General features: G+C 39.3%; 3 protein-coding genes across 3 annotated transcripts; 2 read left to right on the top strand and 1 right to left on the bottom strand.

Moving 5' to 3' along the window:
* Nucleotides 1-3,585: 3,585 nt before the first annotated feature.
* EMB269 (GTP1/OBG family protein) lies at nt 3,586-7,499 on the top strand. Its single transcript, XM_078584415.1, has 6 exons — nt 3,586-4,637; nt 5,617-5,890; nt 6,637-6,928; nt 6,991-7,150; nt 7,218-7,326; nt 7,391-7,499. The coding sequence occupies exons 1-6, from the start codon at nt 3,691-3,693 to the stop codon at nt 7,442-7,444; spliced, it is 1,836 nt and encodes a 611-aa protein (XP_078440541.1). The 5' UTR covers nt 3,586-3,690; the 3' UTR covers nt 7,445-7,499.
* PUCHI (Integrase-type DNA-binding superfamily protein) lies at nt 7,476-7,930 on the bottom strand. The gene has a single exon (XM_078584423.1). The coding sequence runs from the start codon at nt 7,875-7,877 to the stop codon at nt 7,476-7,478; it is 402 nt and encodes a 133-aa protein (XP_078440549.1). The 5' UTR covers nt 7,878-7,930.
* Nucleotides 7,931-11,907: 3,977 nt separating this feature from the next.
* On the top strand, nt 11,908-17,685 carry APG3 (Peptide chain release factor 1). Its single transcript, XM_078584434.1, has 15 exons — nt 11,908-12,115; nt 12,256-12,312; nt 13,412-13,492; nt 13,584-13,641; nt 13,708-13,811; nt 14,407-14,458; nt 14,599-14,648; nt 15,278-15,343; nt 15,410-15,574; nt 15,995-16,067; nt 16,156-16,288; nt 16,495-16,552; nt 16,905-16,952; nt 17,048-17,131; nt 17,416-17,685. The coding sequence occupies exons 1-15, from the start codon at nt 11,927-11,929 to the stop codon at nt 17,485-17,487; spliced, it is 1,290 nt and encodes a 429-aa protein (XP_078440560.1). The 5' UTR covers nt 11,908-11,926; the 3' UTR covers nt 17,488-17,685.
* Nucleotides 17,686-22,573: the final 4,888 nt, after the last annotated feature.

Below are 22,573 nucleotides of genomic sequence, written 5' to 3' on the forward strand. Positions count from 1 at the left end.
TATATATAACACTCTTAAAATATAGCTATAATAGATATAAACATTATTTTAATATTAAATAATTTATCAGCCTCGTTTAATTTATACAGAGAAAATTTTCTATTATCTTCCATGTGGGATAACGGGATTCAGAGTTTACATTAACTTTGAATCATGTTATCCCACATGGAAGAAAAAATATATATTGCACACTATATATTAATGGGCATTGATCATAAATCAAAAACCATACAATGCAATTAAAACTAACAGGTGGAATGTAAAACATAGTTTACTTTTATCGGTCGAAATCGGTTCCGATATCCGGATATTGAAAACCGATATCCGGCATCCGGTATTCGTCTCCGAAATCCGGATATCGGGAAACCGATATCCGATATCCGATACCATATTCGTCCTCACACCCCCGATATTCGATATTGATAACCCCTTCTAGACGGATATCGACCGATATCCGATATCCGATATCCGACACCGTCCCATTTTTTTCCAGATATCGGATATCAGTTGTTCGATACCGGATGACGGACGGATATCGGTTGGGCGAACACTACCATTGATTTCTTGTTAGTCATCCGTCTTTGGTAGGATGACGATAGCAGAGATGACGACAACGTGCCATGATAAGATCTACATCTTCAGACAAATGGCAAAATCACAATGACGGCATATTCGTCAACGGGCCAGTTCCCCCTTGTCGGTCGTGGAGAAGTTACACTCTCCACTTGCTGGAGCAGAGTGGAGGGCATTTTTCAAATAAGAGACACGAGAGTTGTGAAGGTCTGGTGGGCTTCCCCGTTTTGATATAGAGGATTAACAAAAACAGATACAAAACCTCTCATTAAACAAGATAAACATACATGGGGGAGTAACTATTCTGTTACATCTTTTCTTTTTATAAGGAAATTAACCGACTTACAAAATATAAAATAAGAGAACTTTATGTCGGTAAAACGTTGGTAAAATATGTCAGTAAAACAAGTCAGTGATCCTTAACTGACATCTTGTGTGTGTGATTCGGCATTCCTAACAGGTATTGCATGTCACATTTTCTCTCTTAGCAGAGCTAGAGCAGTTGCGCCCCTTGCCCTTTGATATTTTTCTCAAAATATCCATGATATTGTGAGTACAAATATGAAAATTTTAAACACAAATCGACCAATAAAGTACACATCTACATCATCTCTGGTTTATCTCTTGTTCATGACCCTTAGTGACCGTCATCGCCGAGGAAGACATCTACATCATCCATTTCCGTCCTCACCATCTCTGTCGCCCTCGGTTTGTCATGGGCATTGCCTGTAGCTATTTCTCTCTTTGTGATAAGCCAAAAATAAGGGGTGAAATAGGCAATTTGTAATCCCTTATCGTTGTTGATTTTAGCATATACATTAAAATTTATAAAACCCTAACTTAAGATGTATAGTGATAAGTATATGTATCCTCCAAAGGAAGATAGTGAGGTAATTCAATTAGTGATCTACTTGAATAATTTGGCCCCATTAGAATTAATTTAATCTTCAATGAATATCAAATTAGCATAATTAGCTTAATAATTTAGAAAGGAGGGTAGAAAAGATGAGAAGAGTAGAAGAATTAGGGATCTCTAAATTGACTTATTTGATCCAATGAAAAGGATCAAAGGAGTCAAGTAGATGGATTAAGAATGAGATTTTAGTTTTAGTTGTTTTGAGGGAATTGGGTTTCTAAATTCACTAACTATTATATCATAAACACAATCTAATATATCCTAAAAATTAAATTTTATAATTTTTTTCTTAATGCGCAAACAGAATAGCTAGATCAATTTCGTAATATCTCCTCTCAATCCTAGTAAGGGCTTGTACATGCCGCTCAAGCCAAGCGATTTAGAAATGCATATCAAGATCAACAGGAAAATCACAAATTTCACTAAAACATAATCCAAATTACACTAAAATTCAAATATAATGAAGTAAAAAGCACCAAATACAGATGAGCCAGGCTGATTCTCCTCTCTGTCCCCCAGTTGTGAAAGAGCCCCTTCTAGAATGACCTCCTCATCTCGAGTTTCTATTTTTATACTTAGGTTAAATGGTAGCTATTACCATTTTACCCCCAACAAGTAATTAATTATTATATATCGGTGTAGGGACGATCTGAATGATCCGTATACATATAGAAATAGGAGGTCAATACGAGCAAATCCATAAAAACTTTAGCTCAATCTGACTTTAGGATCAAAAGTTAGTAATAAATGAAATTGACAAATCTTAGCCCTTTGATCAATTTTTATTTATTTAATATAATATTTTAAATGCACGCAATCGCGTATCAATCGCTGATTGGTCGCCAAATTTTAACTTGTTTTGGCGCATCCTCTCTCGGCGTGCCACATATCCCCTGCCCTGAAATCAAACGAAAGAGAAAAAATGAAATACGTGTCAAAACACACTTACATGCGCATTTTTTCTAGCTTCACCCAATCACAAGGCACCACCCCACCTATCGTGCGTGCGTTTTATATGCGTTGCAAGGCGGTGCACCTACCGCCCTCATAAGAGATATATACATATAGAATTTAGGCTGTCGAATTCCCTTCTGACGATCGATATTTGGCCACGTTGCCCCGTAAAATCACTTTCTTAGATTTTTGCACAAAAAACCTCTGCTTTTGTTTGTACATATGCCCTTCGTTTTCTCTCTCCTCCATATGTCTATAAAGAAAACATAGAAAAATCACAAAAAATTTCGATTATTTCAATAAAGCCCTGCAAATATTTTTATTGGATTTTTACGCATGCAACACGCGTCCGAGAGCTGTCTTGAGGTTATATTTTTAACCACAGTTTAAAATAGTCCCTCCGACTTTAGAAATTACTTTAAACTCCTATTATTATTATAATTATATCTTTGTCTATTTTTTATAATTATCTCTTCCTTGAAGAAATTCCCAAAAAATCTAATAAAATTCCAGAAAAATCTAAAATTTTTAGTAATTCGTCCCCATATTAAGTAACATTAAAATTAATTTTAAGCCCGCCATTTCCATTTAAATAGAGTTATTCAAGCTTAAATAACTTCCATAAAATTCATAAATTGACATAAAATTAGGAAAAAATCAGAATTGACATGGAATATTAATTAACACGTAAAAATATGATAACAAACCTATTTTAAACTCTTTAAATGCATAAATTGTGCTAATTATTGAATTAAGCACATAATTTAGGGTGTTATCATTTTGCCACCAAAGCAGCCGCACCTGCCACTATTTGATAGTTTACTCCAAATTTCCAAATAATACAAAAAAATTAAACAAAATTTACCAATAAAATACACATTATACACTCGTGATGATGGAATAATCTAAGTCATCAATTGTCCTCAGCGTCACCACTGTCTCGCCATTGTCATGGGCTGACAACGTCAACGGATGACGGCAACCTATCATACTCTGGAATACGTTGACGATCATCAAACACGTTTTCCTGGCATCTATATTTTCTAAAAAACCGTATTAATCACACGGAATTAATCAGTTAATTCATTATCCCAGATAACTCTTAAGATTATCATTTAAGAGAGGCCGTGTCTAACGGATATGTTCGCCAGCAGAACTATCAAGATAAGATCTTTCTTCTTCAGTTCTTCGACGCGAGCTCGACGAGCGTGGGGGAGGGGAGAGGATCGCAGGTCGGAGAATCGCTAATGGCCGCCCTAGCGCATCTCTCCATCCCTCGCATTCGAATTTCATGTTCTGATTCATCGAAGCCTCGATCGTCGTCGGGTAATAGCAGACGGAGATCGCCGCCAGCACGCCGGAATTCGCCTCGCAGGATCAAAATCGAGCCCTCGATCGCCTCTTCCAATCGATTTTCCTCTACAGATGGAGGCGAGGCGACTACCTATACCCGCCTTCCCCCCAAGGAAGACTTCGCCCTGCCTGATTTCCCCAATTCGAAGGCCGCGAACGAGGTCAAGCTCAGCGATTCCGCCTCCGCCGCAGCCCTATTCGCCCAAGAAGTCTTCCTCGATCAATGCTCCGATGAAGATAGCGAGGAAGAGGACGACGCGGCTGCGTATGATTTCCTGGAAACCGCGATTGTCGATGGCGGCGAGGAATTGGGCGGATTTCTTGAAGAAGAACAAGGGGAAGAGGGAGGGGAAGAGAAGGAGAAGGGCGTGCCGGCCGTGATGAGATGCTTCGACCAGGCGAAGATCTTCGTGAAGGCCGGAGACGGGGGGAACGGCGTCGTCGCGTTTCGAAGAGAGAAATTTGTGCCCTTCGGCGGCCCTTCCGGCGGCGATGGAGGGAAGGGCGGCCAAGTTTACATCGAAGTCGACGGTTCCATGAATTCTCTGCTACCGTTCAGGAAGAACGTTCATTTCAGAGCTGGGAGAGGAGCTCACGGGCAAGGAAAAAAGCAAGCCGGAGCGAAGGGAGAAGACGTTGTTGTGAAAGTTCCTCCTGGAACTGTTATTAGAGAATCAAGGAAAGGTGGGATTGAAGGTGAAGTGCTGTTGGAATTGATGCAGCCTGGTCAGAGGGCTCTTCTTTTGCCCGGAGGGCGAGGCGGAAGAGGCAATGCTTCATTCAAATCTGGGAATTTGAGGGTGCCGAAGATCGCTGAGAACGGAGAAGAAGGTCCCGAGATGTAAGTTTTAAATGTCTGAATTTCTTTTAAAATTGAAGTCAGTTGGATGGGTTGTGGATCTTCTGATTGAATTCCGAGTTTTTCTTGAAAATTTCAGATGCGGTGTTTGTTTCTCTTTGGTTTCTTTGATCTATCTTTAAAGTTTGGAACCTCTGATTATAGATTTTTTTCAAGGGTGGGTAGGACGAGTTTGATAAATCTTTATCTCAACTTGATGTGGGTTTGTGAAAGTTTCAAAGTGCTCGTTCGTTCTGACGTCGTCCAGAACGGGACATTGAAGAACTTTATGTTCACGAGAACCACTGTTCATAACTCTCTGGATGGTATGGTGAGGCATTGAGCTGAAGTGGCAGAGTGTTGCTTAGAATTTTCGTTCTGGACGGAACGAAAAGATGTTGTGGGATGGATTTTGTTCCTCCCATCTCAAACATCATCTTAGATGTTACTTTAACGAAATTGAAGTTCACAAAGTCACCATCCACATTCTGTCATTCATTCATCGGTCATTAGCACACTATTTCAAATGAAGTTCCGAATCAGTAAATGCTGCAAAAAGGAGTGGTGATGTTATACGCAAAAAGGGAAGATATTATTTATTGTGATATCACTGCCATTGGAGTCTTGCTTTTCACTGTGCTTATTCACTCACTGGACAAAATCTTTTTGGGGGCATTTCTGATTCTAATTCATTTCTGATTCTAGTTCACAAAGTCACTATCCACATTCTGTCATTCATTCATCGGTGATTAGCACACTTTTTCAAATTAAGTTCAGAATTAGTAGATGCTGCAAAAGGGAGTGGCGTCGCCATTCACGAAGAGGAAGAATCTATTTACTGTGATACCACTGCTACTAAAGTCTTGCTTTTCCTTGTTCTCTTACCCTCTGTTGATTCATTCACTGGACCAAATTTTATGGGGCATTTCTGAGTCTAAATCACTTCAATTTCCCTCTGTTGATTATGATATTATATTTTCAGGTGGATAGATTTGGAATTAAAGTTGGTTGCTGATGTGGGAATAGTTGGAGCACCAAACGCAGGGAAGAGCACTCTCCTACGTGCCATCAGCGCTGCGCAGCCAACCATAGCCAATTACCCCTTCACGACACTTCTACCCAATCTCGGCGTCGTTTCGCTCGATTACGATGCTACAATGGTCGTTGCCGACCTGCCAGGACTGCTCGAAGGCGCACATCGGGGGTTCGGTCTTGGCCACGAGTTTCTTCGCCATACAGAGAGATGCTCAGTGCTGGTATATTAACCATGTTCATAACTAGTCTTTGGGGATTCAATCTGATTGATAGGATTGGTGATCCGCAGTCGGGTTCAATCATCTATCTCGATCTAGCTAGGTGGATCGATTGAGATAGCCAATCTACGGCTATAGATCAATTGAGATAACAAACATGGCCTTCTGCTTTGATCTGCAGACGGGTCCATCAGATTGGAACAGTTCAATTGGATCGACTTTACTTGATTAAATTACTGTACGGATCGATCAGATCAGCCCACTGGCACAATCAAGATCCAGCACATCTGACTGATCTATTGATCAACCAGATCGACTGAGTGCCAGTCAAAGGCGATCCAATCCGATCCAATCCGATCCGATCGTATAGTAGAACTACCCAAGTATAGTTCCGGATCGTCCCGGACGTGGACGATGGACGGATTGGCACGAATTTCGTCCCGTCTGACGTCCAGAGTAAGTTCAGGGACAAAGGATGTGAATCCGGCAGTTTTTCGTCCACATCTGTCCGCCCATCATCCAAAACCTCCGGACGGACGGTTTTTTTGTCCCAGGGGATGAAAACCGTCCAGTCCCGTGGTACTCGAGACGAATTTTCCTCCCGAAATTCGTCAGTATCCTCGGACGGGACAATTTTTTTGTCCCGGGACGAAAAAATCGTCCCGTCCGCGTCCCTGAACTATATACCCAAGTCATAATTCACATACTTTTGGTAAAAGTATAGTTAAATTATTGATTATTATGGGCAGGTCCACGTCGTTGACGGGTCCGGCGAGCAGCCCCTGTACGAGTTAGACGCGGTTCGGTTGGAGCTCGAGCTGTTCAACCCAGAACTCTCCGAGAAACCGTTCTTGGTGGCCTTCAATAAAATGGACCTTCCTGAAGCGTATGAAAAGTGGGAGTCTTTCAGACAGGCCTTGGAGGACCGTGGGATCAGCCCCTTCTGCATCAGCGCGATCAGCAGGGAGGGTACCCACGATGTAATCTCCACCGCTTATCAACTTCTCCAGAGCCAATGGACGTCGATGGAGGCTACCCAAGGTCAACGTCCAAACTCTAGTTAACGCTTGAATTCTCTTCTAAATGCTGACTTTCCGTGGCAGACTGGACCGCGACTCCGGATCTGGACCACGTGGCGGAGAGAATCCAGAAGCTACGCGGCGCTTCCATGAGCGAGTTCGAAGTGTACAAGGACGACGACACCGGGAACTGGTTCGTCGTCGGCGCGGGGATCCAACGTTTCGTCCAGATGACGAACTGGCAGTACGTATTTCAATTTTCAGAAAATTGATTTTTCGGGAGGATTTATTTATCTGATTTTATGACGAAGGTACGCGGAGTCGCTGAGGAGGTTTCAGCACGCGCTGGACGCGTGCGGGGTCAACAAGGCGCTGGTCAAACGCGGGGTGAAGGAGGGCGACACGGTGATCGTCGGCGAGGTATACTATGCATCTCTCTCTCTAGAAGCGCGCGTGCATGTATCTGAATGTATTTGTATTACAGATGGAGATGATTTGGCACAATGCTGCGAGCCCGAAGGCGGAGAGAGAGATGTAGAGAGAGAGAGATGAGGAGAGAGAGATGAGAATCAGAGAAGGTAGTTATCGCCGAAGAGGCAAGCGGGGGGGATGATGGAGGAGAGAGAGCCGGAGAGGGAGTCGTCGTGAGGGGGGGAGGGGGCGAAGAGGACCTTGGAACACGTGGCGCAGCCGGGTTCGCAGAGGAGGAGGGGGAGGGCGGGGAGGGGAGCGGGGGGGAGGGGGAAGTTGGTGCGGGCGAGGGGCCCGCGGATGGCGCGGGCGGCGCGGTCGTAGGCGAGGGCGGCGTCGCGGGCGGTGTCGAAGGTGCCGAGCCAGTGGCGGGCTTTGGTGGCGGGGTCGCGGATCTCGGCGGCGTAGCGGCCCCAGGGCCGGCGCCGGACCCCGAGGAAGCGGCCCGGGTCGGTCGGCCTTCGTCTGGGTCTGGCTTGGAGAGTGGGTGTCGCCGCCATGGCTGTGCGTTCGTACGTGTGGTGGGGGGAGGGGGGGGGGGTTTAAGGGGGGTTTTAAGGGGGGTGGGAAGGGGGGCCCCCGGGTTTGGCGGCGGGGAGGGGTTTGACTTTGACTTGTGGGGGTAGTACTCGGTAAGCCTGCCCACCCCCTCCCCAAATCTCCTAATCATTCGCCCGGATAGGCTAGTCTCTATCTATATCTCTCTCTTCTCTATTAACTCTCTCTCTCTCTCTCACTTGACTCTGTGTGTGTGTGTGTCTCTCTCTCTCTCGTTATTTTAGTCTTGACTCTCCCTCTTTTCTCTCTCGCGCTCTCTCGTTTTTTCTCTCTTGACTCTCCCTCTCTCTCTTAACTCTCTCTCTCTCCCACCTTTTCTTTCTTAACTCTCCCTCTCTCTCTCTCTCTTATCTCTCCCGCTCTCTCTTAACTCTCCCTTTCTCTCTCTTCTCGATCTTAATTCTCTCTCACTTAACTCGCTCTTTCTCTCTCTTCTCGATCTCTTTTAGATCTCTCTCTCTCCTAAGTCTCCCTTTCTCTCTCTTCTTGATCTCTTTTATCTCTTTCTTAACTCGCCCTTTCTCTTCTCGATCTCGTTTATCTCTCTCTCTCTTGACTCGTTCTTTCTCTCTCTTCTCGATCTCTTTTATTTCTCTCTCTCCCAAGTCTCCCTTTCTCTCTCTTCTTGATCTCTTTTATCTCTCTCTTAACTCGCCCTTTCTCTTCTCGATCTCTTTTATCTCTCTCTCTCTCTCTCTCTCTCTCTCTCTCTCTTAATTCTCCCTTTCTCTCTCTTCTCGATCTTTATTCTCTCTCTGTTAACTCGCCCTTTCTCTCTCTTCTCGATCTTTATTCTCTCTCTGTTAACTCGCCCTTTCTCTCTCTTCTCGATCACTTTTATATATATATATATATCTCACTCCTAACTCTCCCTTTCTCTCTTTTCTTGATCTCTTTTATCTCTCTCTTAACTCTCCTTTCTCTCTCTTCTCGATCTCTTTTATCTCTCTTTCTCTCTCTTAACTCGCCCTTTCTCTCCCTTCTCGATCTCTTTTATCTCTCTTTCTCTCTCTTAACTCGCCCTTTCTCTCCCTTCTCGATTTCTTTTATCTCTCTTTCTCTCTTTCTCTCTCTTAACTCGCCTTTCTCTCTCTTCTCGATCTCCTTTATCTCTCTTTCTCTCTCTTAACTCGCCTTTCTCTCTCTTCTCGATCTCCTTTATCTCTCTTTCTCTCTCTTAACTCGCCTTTCTCTCTCTCTTCTCGATCTCCTTTATCTCTCTTTCTCTCTCTTCTCGATCTCTTTTATCTCTCTCTCTCTCTCTTACCTCGCCCTTTCTCTTCTCGATCTCTTTTATCTCTCTCTCTCTCTCTTAACTCTCCCTTTCTCTCTGTTCTCGATCTCTTTTATCTCTCTCTCTCTCTTAACTCGCCCTTTCTCTTCTAAATCTTTTTTATCTCTCTCTCTCTCTCTCTCTCAACTCTCCCTTTCTCTCTCTCCTCGATCTCTTTTATCTCTTTTTCTCTCTCTTAACTCGCCCTTTCTCTCTCTTCTCGATCTCTGTTATCTCTCTCTCTCTCTCTTAACTCTTCTCCTCACTCTCAACTCTCTCTCTTATAACTCTCCCTCTCTTTCTCACTCCCCTTTTTCTCTCTAGTAATCCAATTCGAATAACTTCAGAATCTCGCCTCAGTCTCCTCCAAACCCACCCGTTCGCATGATACACTCGGAAACCGGTATACGTACATATTTTTACATGTAGGTATGGAGAAATATAAGGAGAAATAATATCAAAGGAAACTGTATAACTCCAGCTGCTAATGGATAAATTTGTAAACTTTTATACCCCTTTTGCCTCCGAAAATAAAATACGGCCCATTTTTTTTTATCAATGACAGGATCCGTTTCATTTTTTGGCTGAAAAATGTAAAAAAAATATCTGGTCCATTTTTTCTCAAAAAAAATATATTAAAAGATCTGGTCCACTACCTATCCGTTCGTATGATAGTAGAGCACTTTACTCCTAAGGGTTCTTTCTCTCAGTAGAGTGCAGACTAAGAGGAGAGGCCATTTAAGCGATTTAAATGATCTTAGAAGTATGTTAAGTCAAAAAGGCGATGATTTCACGATTTCATACGCCAATGTCGAGGCAGATAGCATGGCTCGATCGCGTACGTCGTATTTCGGCGGCGCAATCGAGGCCGTCGGATCAGCCTTTTTGACATGTTCGCGGATTGGGCACACGCCGTACACGACCACACGTGTGGGCCATCCTTGTATTAAAAATAGAGTAATGATGAGAGTAGAGTCAGCGTTCGCACGTGCACGTACGGCCTCTTTTCCATATCTTGATTTGGCCCATTAGCTAACTGGGCTCCGTTGGGCTCTGTTGGGTGTGTCCTTACCGTTGACGATACTGATGACGAAATATTCGTCAATGGATGACGACAGCGTATGACGTTAGACGGCAACTGATATAATATATCGTCATCCACCAACTTATACTACTTATGACTTGTGTCCATGTGGGATCATAGGTTATTTCTTTTAAGATTGAGTATTATTTGTAGATCGATGCAACAAAAATATATAAGAATCTTTCCCATATTTCTTTCTCCGAAATAAGTTATTGCTTTCAAGTTGGAAACTAAATAGCAAAAGATGAAATTAATGTGTTGATAATTCAAAAAATGCTGCTGGATATAATTAGAATGGACTAGATATGCACTTATATAAATGGTAAAAATAAGCGGCTAAATTGATGCAATTATGTATAAACGGCATCGTTGTAGCCCTCCCCGCCTGGTATCATTGTCACTATTGTCATCGTTGAGTCCTCTGTTGATGTTGTTTGTATAGCACATGGACACAAATGAGACATTTTTTTGTCTTGGGCCTTGGAGGTTGGATGAGGCGGAAATTTGTCCGCTGGACGTAAGATGGGATGTTTTTTTTGTTTTCGAACGAAAAAATCGTATCGCCCTCGGTGACGGCCAGGTCGCACAACAAATGCACTAAATTTTAGTTTATGATTTTTTATCAAAATTTAAAACTTGTACGAATTGGGACGCATATTGTTTTCCATTCATGATGTCAAACTGAATCAAGATGTGAGAGACGAGCCAGTCTCTCAACCTGATGGCTTCGGATGTGACGGTTTTAGGAGGGGACAGTTTGGGACAACCACAAAAAACCATTTCAAATTGTCCAGCGTCCTCATCCCAGACGATCGTGCACTATAGTCACATGTTAATTTTTTTAGTCTTAGTGATTACCATAGGCTGATCCCTATAGTCACAATTATAGTTCTGGATCGTCCGGGATGTGGACGATGGACGGGACGGGACAAAGATCTTCTTATCCGACGTCCTAAATCAGTGCATGGATGCGGACGGGACGGTTTTTTGTCCCAGGATGAAAAAATCGTTCCGTCCACGTCCCGACTTTGCCAGTTTTGTCCTGTTTGGATAAAAATCGTCATGTCTCTCACCCGGGACGATAAAAAATCATGTTTAAAATTTTTAAGATACTTTTACAAGTTTTTAGGGAAATATGGAGGAGAGAGAAAGTGGAGGGACATATGTACAATTACTTTTGGGCAGCGTCAGTTTGCGCAAAAAAGCAAGGGCTTTGATGCAAAATGTCAAAGAATTGATTAAGCGATGCCATGTGACAAGATCTCAACCGTCGGAAGCGAATCCGACGGAGTGTAGTCCATCCCTTACCTCCGTCCATCGTCTGAGACCTCCGGACGGGACGATTTTTTCGTCCGACGATAGGAAAACCGTTCCGTCCATTCGTCCAGGGACTAATTTCCGCCCCGGGTTTCATCCGATCTCGCGGACAGGATAATTCTTTTGTCCTGGGACAAAAAATGATCCTGTCCGCATCCCTGCACTATATCACTCACAACCTTGATTTCAGGATATCATATAAAAAATAAATTTTATTAAGTGAAGTTCAAAATTAAAATTAAGGTTGAAAAAGGTGATGATGAACTGGGGCCACCTGATTGGTGGGTCTTTGGGGATGAGGTTTATCTTCTTCAAAAATGATGGCGCGAGAGTCTACTTCTTCGCTCGATCGAAAGATTTCTGGCCAGGGTATGGATTGCCTCTTCGCGGGCTTCGGCCCCATTCCAAGAACTCTGAGCTTCGTTCAACGCCGGCCAGATGCTCCGGGAACCTTCATTTGGGGCACCCATCCACCGCGAAGAGCTCTTAATTTCGTCTGCTCGGCGGTAATTCCTCTCAATTGATGGATTTCGTCTTCCATACTCGCTCTAGGAGGCTAAATTTCTTCGGCGCCTCATTTTTAGACGCTATTTGTTGGTCTTCCGGAATTTTCTGAATCGCCGTTTCGAATTTGATCTGATTGCAGGAACCTTACCTGATTACGAAGCTGGAATCCGCTGAAAAAACATGGAAAGAAATCTCGGTACGCACCTGTCGCAAGTATGTCGCGCCTCGTTAATGTCTACTTCTGAAATGGACGAGCTGATCTGCTTGTTGCGACAAAAAAATATATGCATCTTTTCCCAATCCGAAATTCGTTCATGGTGAAGCTTTTGAATTTGTATATATCATTTGGATTTCTATCTCCTTTATTGGCATTAAAAGAACGATAAGCCTAACGCGACATTGCATATAGCAAAAACAAACAGACCGGTGTGGATCTCTCATGTCGGATCAAATTTTTATTTGACCAGTATGTCCATCTCATGCGTTGCCTTCCAGAATTAAAATGGAACAAACTGGTCAATGGAATTTCATTCTCAAGATTTTTGAAAATTCCAAAGACCGAAACGGTTCATAAAGAAACCACAGTATTATTTTGGGTGGAATAATGCTTGTTGTAAGTTTTTAGATTCAGGTTCTTACAGTCGGTACACGCTTGAATCCTACATGGTATCAAAGTGTTACGTTCCTCTATTTGTAACACAATTGTTCTTGAGTGAAAAGTACGACACATTCTCTTCAGGTCCCAATAATAGTTCAAAACAAGAAGATGAGAAGAGAATGAGGGAAAGAGAGAGAGGACAAATGCATTGTAGCACTTACAAGGAGTCAAAAGCAATCTACTCCTCTCTGATCGTCTTCTAAAGTAGGCCCGGCTAATGGGTCTATCTGGATTGACCTGTTGCCCTTCTGCTTGGGCTGGGGTCAACATTCATAAATCTGATTGCATACGATCGGAGGTTTCCAACTACCTCAAACCTATCTGGAGAATTAGTTTCGTCTAAATATTTCTGTCGTTTGAAATCTCGAAATCCGTTTATTCATCAAATCTTTATGCAGAAAAACAGAAATTAATCCCACCAACGTGTTACTATTACCTGCTTCAAAGCCAAATCCCTTCGCCCATGCAGATACTGAATTCGGAAGCATGAGATGAGTAGGTTTTGGGATTTTTCATATTTGTTTTTTTGTGTCACGAATACTTTCTCTGTTTGTATATGAAAGTATATATTATGTTTTTCACTCTGTTTGTTTAGTTTCTTAATTTATTATCTCCTTCGAAATTTTGCTTCTTCCAGGTGAAACTAGCAGATCCTGATGTGATATCAAACAATAGCGAATATCAAAAGCTTGCGCAGTCTATGTCTGAACTTGAAGAGGTAGGATATACATTATAATAATTAAATATCTCTTTTTAAGGTTCGACAATTTCTACTGCGGACAAGCTTCGTAATCTGAATCCTGAATCAGGTTGTATCAGTATATCGCAAGTACAAAGAATGTGAGAAACAAGTGGAAGATGCGAAGCGTAAGCTGAAGCTATTTTATTCGATAGTGTATAGCTGATGACATTTATTGATAAGTTTAATTTCAGTCTTGGGAAAGGAGAATGACGCTGACCCTGACATGGCTGAGATGATAGCTTTGGAAGTCGAAACATTGAACAAGGAACTGAAGGAACTAGAAGATAAACTGAAGGTATTCCGAGGCTCCTGTTTTCAATCACGTGGCATTCATTTAGTCATCAGTTGAAGGATGCTTTCATTTCTTTAATTCTATCCTGGACTCAAATAAATGCTATTTGTGAAACGGATGGAAACTGGATGCGCCCTTGAGGAGTCAGGTTTTCTTGATCCTCATTCTTTACCCTTTCTAAGAAGAGGAAATTTGGCAAGGGGTTTATACAGTTACTCTTTCTGGGAAACTTGAACGTCTTATTGTGTTCACCAGTTGAATTGCATTGGTGTTAAGAATAACAATAATATTTTTATTATCTGTATATTAATACGTGCGAGGGATGGGAAGTTCATTGTTCGCCGGCGAATGAACATTCATCATCATATAGGTTTATCATTCATGTTCGTGTCCAAAACACATCTTATTGTCCCAGTTTATGTTCGTTCATGTGTTCACGAACAAACAAATTCAGACTTTCCATCCCTAAGGTGTGCTACTATGCTGTCCATCAATTAGATGTTAACCAGAACCCATCCCTCTTATTATTTTATTTTGCATGAATTATTTTTCTCATGAATCATACGTTTACATAGCTGTCTTTAACTTTCACTGGCAGTTGCTGTTGATTCCAAGTGATCCCCTTGATGCGCGAAATATTTTGCTCGAAGGTATTTTAAAGATTTTCTCAATACTTGTGACTCAAAATTATGATGGGGTTTCAGTTATTAATTTAGTGCTCAACCTTTCTTCTTTCCTTTTGACAATGTTTTTAATCATCTCATTTTAAATGGTGATTTTGATTTTGCAGTGAGAGCTGGCACCGGAGGCGATGAGGCAGGAATATGGGCTGGGGATCTTGTAGGTGACTTATATCTGACCTTTTAATTATTGAAGAGGGTAGACGAAACCGTTTGATAAGTTAGGGTTCATATACTTTGGCACCATAAAAAATTGTCATTTAAAGTGAAGGCACTTTATTTAATAGCAAGCCATGAGGCTTAAACAGTAAAACAAATGCTCTAGTTTTATTCTTAATTCAATAAAATGACAACACATTGAGCATTGTCTCGCATCGTCTTCAACTATGTCTCATATACTGGACGATATATTTGAGTTTGCTCATTGTTCTACATATTTCCATCAATTTTCTCAACGAAAACTAATCCTCTGTCATACGTTTCATTAACTATTTTTCTGCCCACGCACATTAAAATTATCACCCTAGAGCTAATGCTCATCCTTGAACACTTGCCATTTATTAAGCAGTTGACTTTCTATGTTGTTTCCTATTTTGATCACAAGGGGCTTTTAGCGATTTGTATTATTTTCCCGACATGCTTATCTTATTTTTAATAAAGCTCCAATTTCTTAGTTGAGTAACATAACTAGAAAAATTGTCGATTCATTTTGCGTCAAATTATTCACGATATCAGATAATACACCTGCAGTTCACAGGGATCGCTTTGCTAAAGTTAATCTTTTTTCAGGTTCGAATGTACCAGAGATATTGTGAGATTAATTCCTTGAAGTTCGCCACAGTCTCATTCTCCGAAGTATTCTTTCATCCTCTTCCTGCCCATTCTTTTCTTGTGTTTGTCACTAAAGCATCGGATATTCAGGCTGAAAAAGGTGGATTCAAGACATACGTAATGGAAGTGAAGGGGTCCAGAGTCTACAGCAAACTCAAGTACGAATCCGGTGTTCATCGTGTGCAACGTGTTCCTCAGACCGAAGCGCAGGGTCGCGTGCACACATCAACGGCAACTGTTGCCATCATGCCGGAAGTAAGCTTTCTTCAGTAACACTATTCAAACCACCAACTCAAACCCTAAACACTAAACTTAAAACAATAACCTTGAACTCTACACTTAAAACCCTAAACCTCTAAGCCCTCATAAAAGCCATCAAACTTAAATATAACTTAGTCCTAAACCTTAAAGAATTAACATAAATCATGCGCCTAATTTTAATCCCCAAGTACTGAGGAAATAGCCCTAAACCCTAAGCTCTGGAGTATAAACCCAAAACCAGGTATGGATCATGTTGATGGGAGAGAAATAATACGAAGCGGTAATAAGTAGGCTGCAGGAGATGATTCCAATGTTTTAGTGTAATAGACTCTGTTGTATCATATGTTCCTGACACGTTTGAAGTGCATTTGGTGTTTGAATTTCTATGAAGCTGGGGACTGTGTTTTATTTCAGGCGGATGAAGTTGATGTGGTGATTGACCCTAAAGATATTGAACTTACGACAGCCAGGTCGGGTGGTGCCGGAGGTTTGAACTTGAATCCCGCCAGAAGAACAGGAAAGATTATTTATTTATGAAAATTTTTTCTCCTCATTCTCGGCCACTTTCTCTTCAGGGCAAAATGTCAACAAAGTCGAGACAGCAATTGACCTTTTTCATAAACCGTCTGGAATCCGAATTTTCTGCACGGAGGAGAGAACACAGCTGAAAAACAAAAATCGCGCTTTTCAGCTGCTGCGTGCAAAACTGTGAGTCTTGTTTCTTGAAATGCCTATCGTACATTAATAGTTCAGTCTCATGTTTCAGTATTGCCTTAATTAAAAATTGATTTTTTTCGATTTTGATGAATAACAATGGTAATCACGATATCAGGTCATGGAATTGTATGCTATTCCATAATGATATCATAAAACTCTACTATCTCCGAGTTTTATCTGACTGTGGCTGATTGCAGGTACGAGATTAAAGTTAGGGAGCAGCAGGAATCCCTTAGAACACAGAGGAAATTACAGGTATCGAAGAAAATCTGAATTAAATTCTTTTTTCTGTTTTTACACCATTTTAAAGAAAATTCTGCAACAGTCGGCCACCTTTCTCTTTGTTTTGGGTGTAAAACTTGCTGAAATCCTTCACATCAATGTCCTCTACCTGATCAGAATTATAATATGTTACTGAGTAGGCATCGTCTCATATGTAATTGACGAACTGAGTAGACATCGTCTCTCATCTATGATATGAGTTTTTTTTAATTCAGAGAAAATGAATGAACTGAGAAAAATCTTCCCGATTTATGTTCCAAATTTGTCTCGTGAATATTGCATGGGCAATGTACGATAATAAATGAAAGTGTGATAATTATGGCAGGTTGGTACTGGTGCGCGTTCGGAAAAAATAAGGACATATAATTACAAGGTGATTTTAATTGCTCGTTTCTTTGGTTTTTACATCTTTATACATTAAATAAATATTTTAATTTCTGTTTAACTGGTCGGGGTTTGTAAAAATAGGACAACCGAGTAACTGATCACCGTCTGAAGATGAACTTTGAGCTCACATCCTTCCTTTCCGGTGACATCGAAACAGCTATCCAGGTCAGTCACTTTGATTTATTTTATCTCAAAGTTATTAATCATAGAGTCATCAAGATCCTAGTAGTAATTTCAAGATGGATCCAACACGCTGGCTGTCAATCAATTCTAAGCATACGATAATCGAACAAATTAACCTTAGGCAATCATCCTGGGTCATTTGATCTAGGAAGCCTATCTAGATAGTTGCTTGGAGATTCATCAGTATATGTGAATTGGGTCTGCTGTTGCCGATTTGGGCTTTAGAATATCTTCTTCTTCTCTCTCATTCAATTGTATTTCTGCAGTCTTGCGCAGCGATGGAGCAGAAGGAGCTCTTAGAGGAGCTTGCTGAATCCGTAAGCTCATCAGCTGCCTAACATGTGAGTAAATTATACCCCAATATCCAGTATTAGAAAATATGTGTGGATAAACCTTCCATTAAGGGGTAATTTTTTTTTGCAAAATCTGATCAACATAGAAAGTAAGAGCTCCCCTTACCATCTGAGCTTCTTGAGAAGTGCCCCTCATTTGTCAGACAATTCCATTGAATGAGTATTATCATTCTTGATTTCCAAGTTTCTGTGTCTCTAGATAGGTTACATAATTGCTCTTCAGTAGATGTGGTTTTCGTCGTCCTCGCCAATTCAATTGTTTACTGCTGGTTTACAAGATGGGTTACATAATTTTCTCAATTTGGTCCCTTGGAGCATGAGACGATGCATCAATTCCATATTTATACTTATCTATTTATCTAGACTTTAACGGGTCCACGATTTCTTTGACCTAAACTTGGAATTTGGAAAAGGAAAATTTCCTAAAATGAAGGTGGTTCATAATGTTTCAGAATCAAAAGATAAGAAAATCCAAGTAAATAGATAAAAATATCCCACCAAATCATTTAAAATTTGAGGTGATACCATATGTGTTCCATTGGCCCACATTATTTAAGACAAATGAGGAAATATAACTCGGCTTTCACTTAACATTCTCACTTACTCTGGATATTAACTTTATAGACAGAGAGGTTGACTAGTACGATAATTTGGTGCTTAACTAATGAAAATCAATTCAATATTCTTTCCAAGTCATCAGAAGCGTTCTATACCCTCAATGTGAGAGTAGTTTTACATATCAAATCATCAAAAATTTGAAATTAGAAGTTATTTCAATAGTGGAGCCTTAGTGCATAGTAAAGAAGTAAAAAGTAGACTTTTAGAATTAGTAACTCATTCGATACTTAATCGACCATATTCAAAGTCAAACGTACCTGATTCAGCTAATTTATCATCCCATTAATAGTGTGAACTTGCCTCATCGTTTAATAATGCAATGAGGCTAAATGTAGATTTACATCTCATGAAACAAATTACTGAACGGGGTGAGGAAATGCTTATTAAACAAAAATAAAAGGGAGGAAATTGTAATAAAAAGGTTTACCATTTGACAAAAAACATACCTTTGTGATTTGTTAGGTCATAATCAACAATCCATGTTTACCTCAGAAATCAAAGTTTATTAGTCAAATCAATGGAACACTTTCCATGGTTCAACATGAGCTGATTCAAATTAGATTACCAATCTAAGGTTTGATCAGTCCATTAATGGTTTATACAAAAATGAAACAATTTGAATATTCATGACAAATGCTAAGTACGAATTTTAGATTACTGATTTTTAGCCTTTAATATTAAAATTTATTTTTAATTAATTAAAAATATTCATTTTCATAATTGAAGTTATGACATTTAAAGACACCCACTTTCCATTTTCTTCTAGAATTTTCAGCAAATAAATCTTCATATGAAAATACTAATAAAAAGATTCCCACCTAAAGTCACTATTGAAAGTCAAAACATTATTAGACTTGAATTGAGCTGTAAACCTTTAGTTTTTGTATAAAATTCTGCACAAGGATTTCTGTGTCACAAAATTGATATCTTTATACTTATTGCAAGGGATTCAAACAAGACAAGCTCGGGTGTAGTAATAAGCTCTCGGAGATGATTGAGTGGATACAACGGGATCATCCGCCCTTAGTACAATAGGAGATTGACTCAAGGAAGACGATGCAGAAAATATTTGGCCACGGTAATGAGATATTGGAGTAGATATTCTCCAATGATCCCCATTATACATCAGTACTTATCGAATGAATGATTAGGGTTTGATGTTCAAACATACTCTAAGTGTTCGAAAGTCTCGCGCAGATGATGGATAATATACATATATGGTAACCGATGACGGTAAATGTTCTATGATAGAGTTCAAACACTACTCGGTATCTTATAGATCATGAGGTGTAGCTTGGCACCCCATGGGCTGGACACTTGACCTATCGATTAAGTTAAGTTGATCCTTAGTTAATTAATCTATATATTGATATAATTAATTCATAAGGTTGGCCAATAATTGTTATTGAGCCACTAAAGTTATTAACTAGAATGATACATGGGCATAGAATGCCACACTTATAAGATCATAGAGGCATTGGTGAATTTATTTCACATTGCTCTTGGTTGAGTAGAGAAGAGAGAATAATGGGTTTTTGAGAAAAACCTTGAGTGAAATATAAATAGGGAAAGGACACTCATTTCAAGCGCCTAGGCCATCCAGAATTGAGAGCCCCCCTTTCTCCACTATTCTCTCTTCTCTACTCAACCAAGGAAAGTGTCTTCATGGTGAGAAGATCTTCAATATTTTCAAGGAGAGTTGAAGAAGAAGAGGCGGATATCCAAGAGCAATGTGAACTGTTTCAGAAATAAGGTACATATGATATATGATATAAAAGATTGATTTAGAATCGATAACACACTTTCACATGTGTGGAAAAACTTCTTTTCCATGAGAGAACCAAGGCACAAAACTCAACACCACCGCCACCCAATCATATTCCTGCAAGACGGAACAAATCAAGTTAGATAAGGGTCTTTTAAACTCACTATCTGATACTCTAAAAGAAGAATGGACAGCCAAGATTATATCATCACATTTAAAAATGGTTTGTTATGATCCGTCTTCAGCAAGATTGGCTCAAAGCTTGATATCCCTATGTTTCTTATCTCTTTTAGGTTTCAGCGCATTGGGCCATGAACTTGTCTTGTTATTTTCATCTCTAAATCAGTCTGGCCCTACCTAAAAATCAAATTAGGGACGGTTAATAAAACATAAAAAATAAACAAAAAATAAGGGCAATGTATAAATACCAAAAATTAATAAAAGCTGTCTTTAATAGCTGCTTGTGTTCACGCAGCCTATTGACTGAATCCCACCCTTTGCTATGCATAAGAGCACATCTTCATCGCTTGCCCTCGATGGAGATTAGGTTCAGCTCATTGTGCTTCCCGATCCAAGGGGCACTTCCATACAGACCTCTTGCCGTGACTGCCTTGCATGTAAATTCTCATCGGCAGCTCAACCCCCTTTTTACTCTTGTTTCTTCTCTTTTCTAACTTTCCTACAATACCATGATGCTAAGAATCCTATATATTTTATTTTTTGTCCTCCCTGTTTCCTGTAACTCAATAAGGGCAAGAAAGTAAGTTAGGCATATGCTTGACCTGAAAAGTCAAGCATATGGTGGAAATCTTAATAATAGGATAACTAATGTTCCAAAACCAAATATTTTAATCCTCACCTAATAAAAAAACAAATGAAATCATTTCATGCAAGGATGCGGGTTCTTAAAAATATTGGTCTCTAAAAATAATATGCAAGGCTTTAAAATAATAAAAATGCATGCATGAATTTCAGTTGGTCATATCCGATATAGGGAAGGGAACCATCTATTTTATGGTTTTAGGCTACTCCCTTGTCATGTCTTATGGTAAAATATTTTATGACTGTGGTTCATTCACATCTCTAATTTTATCTTTTGACTGTCCTTGGGGTCTTCACGTAGAGATGTATTTTTCCTTAAAAAATAAAGAGAGATAAAAAAATTCAGGCAATTGTGCAACTCAGTCATTCGAGCTTACACAGTTGGAGATAATGTCCCTGATATGATTAAAAGTGGTTGGATGTAATCTCTGTAATATCTTTGCACATCAATTATCTTATTTTTCTCAATATTTATATACTTAATTCTCATTCATCTCACATACCTAATTTTTTTCGAGGAAGAATAAAAAAGTAAGACTTAATCGAATGAACTCCCAAAACCTTCCAGTTTCATAGGAAACTCATTTTCTCATCCAAATTATTAAATCTATTTTGAAAAAAATCTATTTAATATTTTAAAATATTTTATATTTTAATATGATTATTATTCAAAATATCGCTCAAATTCATTGAAAATTTTCATTTAAAACAAGCACAGGAAAAGTTTCAATTATTATGATTAGGCCTCGTTGAGTTTTATTTATCTGATAAAAAAAATATTATAATAGTTGTATTTCAATATATGTAAAAAATACATATTATAACATAAAAATTAATTCATTAAATTATCTTATGGGCGTTTGATTTATTCTCCCCAGTTATTGGTGGTCTCGTTCTTCCTTATCCTTGTATCTGATATTTGGTCAATGATTTTAATTATGATAACTTTGGAATGATAGTAATACATAAAAAATCTTAGTTACTAAACTATATAGACATAATCAAAACAAAATAATATCTTTCATACATGGGGATTAGATTGAATGTAATCAGTGATTGCCAAAGATAAACTATCATTAATTGAGATAAACTCCTATGGAGACATCTTTCAAAATATTAAGGTTTAGGGAGTTTTAGTGAAAATGCTAAAGTATGTGTTTTGATGAATGTTGAAAGAGGAGTTTATCCCAATCAATGATAGTTTATCTTTGGTAATCACTGATTACATTCAAACTTCAGTCAATGGGTTTGAAGTCAGATAATACATGGTTAATGATATCAGGAAGCATGCATATAGAGATAATTGACTTCAGATGGTTCAAACTGTGCAATTTCACTCATGCATTGGATGTCTAGCTTCATGTAGAGGAACACATTTTACATTTGAACTTATTATAAATGAGTCAAATCATGGAATCACTATTTTTTTCTTCAAGATGACATTTATGAAACATACATAATCATGTTATGTCATTAGGAACACATACTTATATCAATCATAAATTATTTGTCACATAAATATGAGGCTAAAAGTATTTATCCTAATTAATGGATTATATGATACATCTTAATTATATATGAAGAGTATGATTTAAGATATTTGTAAACATAAATATTTTTAATATTTTGAAGAATATGATTTCAGATATCTTCCATAATTTCAGGAATTTTTAGGACTTAAATTCATGGAGGAGCTGAAATGATTGTTTTAACCTTTCATAACTTATGAAATGAATAAAAATTGTAATTATGCAAGCTCAAAGTTAAAGGGGTTACCCTATCATTTCTCTCTCTCATCTATAACCAATTTCATTTTTTGATACTTATTTAAATTACTGACTTTTTCCTTTTGTTTTTCCAGTATTT

This window comes from Wolffia australiana, chromosome 1 (genome assembly GCF_029677425.1).
Source record: "Wolffia australiana isolate 7733 chromosome 1, ASM2967742v1".
Classification (NCBI taxonomy): domain Eukaryota; kingdom Viridiplantae; phylum Streptophyta; class Magnoliopsida; order Alismatales; family Araceae; genus Wolffia; species Wolffia australiana.

Excerpts from the sequence above, each read along its gene's own strand:
- APG3 (XM_078584434.1), top strand. The coding sequence starts at position 11,927 with ATGATGGCGCGAGAGTCTACTTCTTCGCTCGATCGAAAGATTTCTGGC. Across the intron at positions 13,493-13,583 it reads CTATGTCTGAACTTGAAGAG|GTTGTATCAGTATATCGCAA; the intron begins GTAGGATATACA and ends ATCCTGAATCAG. Across the intron at positions 14,459-14,598 it reads GCGAAATATTTTGCTCGAAG|TGAGAGCTGGCACCGGAGGC; the intron begins GTATTTTAAAGA and ends TTGATTTTGCAG.
- PUCHI (XM_078584423.1), bottom strand. The coding sequence starts at position 7,877 with ATGGCGGCGACACCCACTCTCCAAGCCAGACCCAGACGAAGGCCGACC.
- EMB269 (XM_078584415.1), top strand. The coding sequence starts at position 3,691 with ATGGCCGCCCTAGCGCATCTCTCCATCCCTCGCATTCGAATTTCATGT. Across the intron at positions 5,891-6,636 it reads CAGAGAGATGCTCAGTGCTG|GTCCACGTCGTTGACGGGTC; the intron begins GTATATTAACCA and ends TATTATGGGCAG. Across the intron at positions 7,151-7,217 it reads GTCCAGATGACGAACTGGCA|GTACGCGGAGTCGCTGAGGA; the intron begins GTACGTATTTCA and ends TTTATGACGAAG.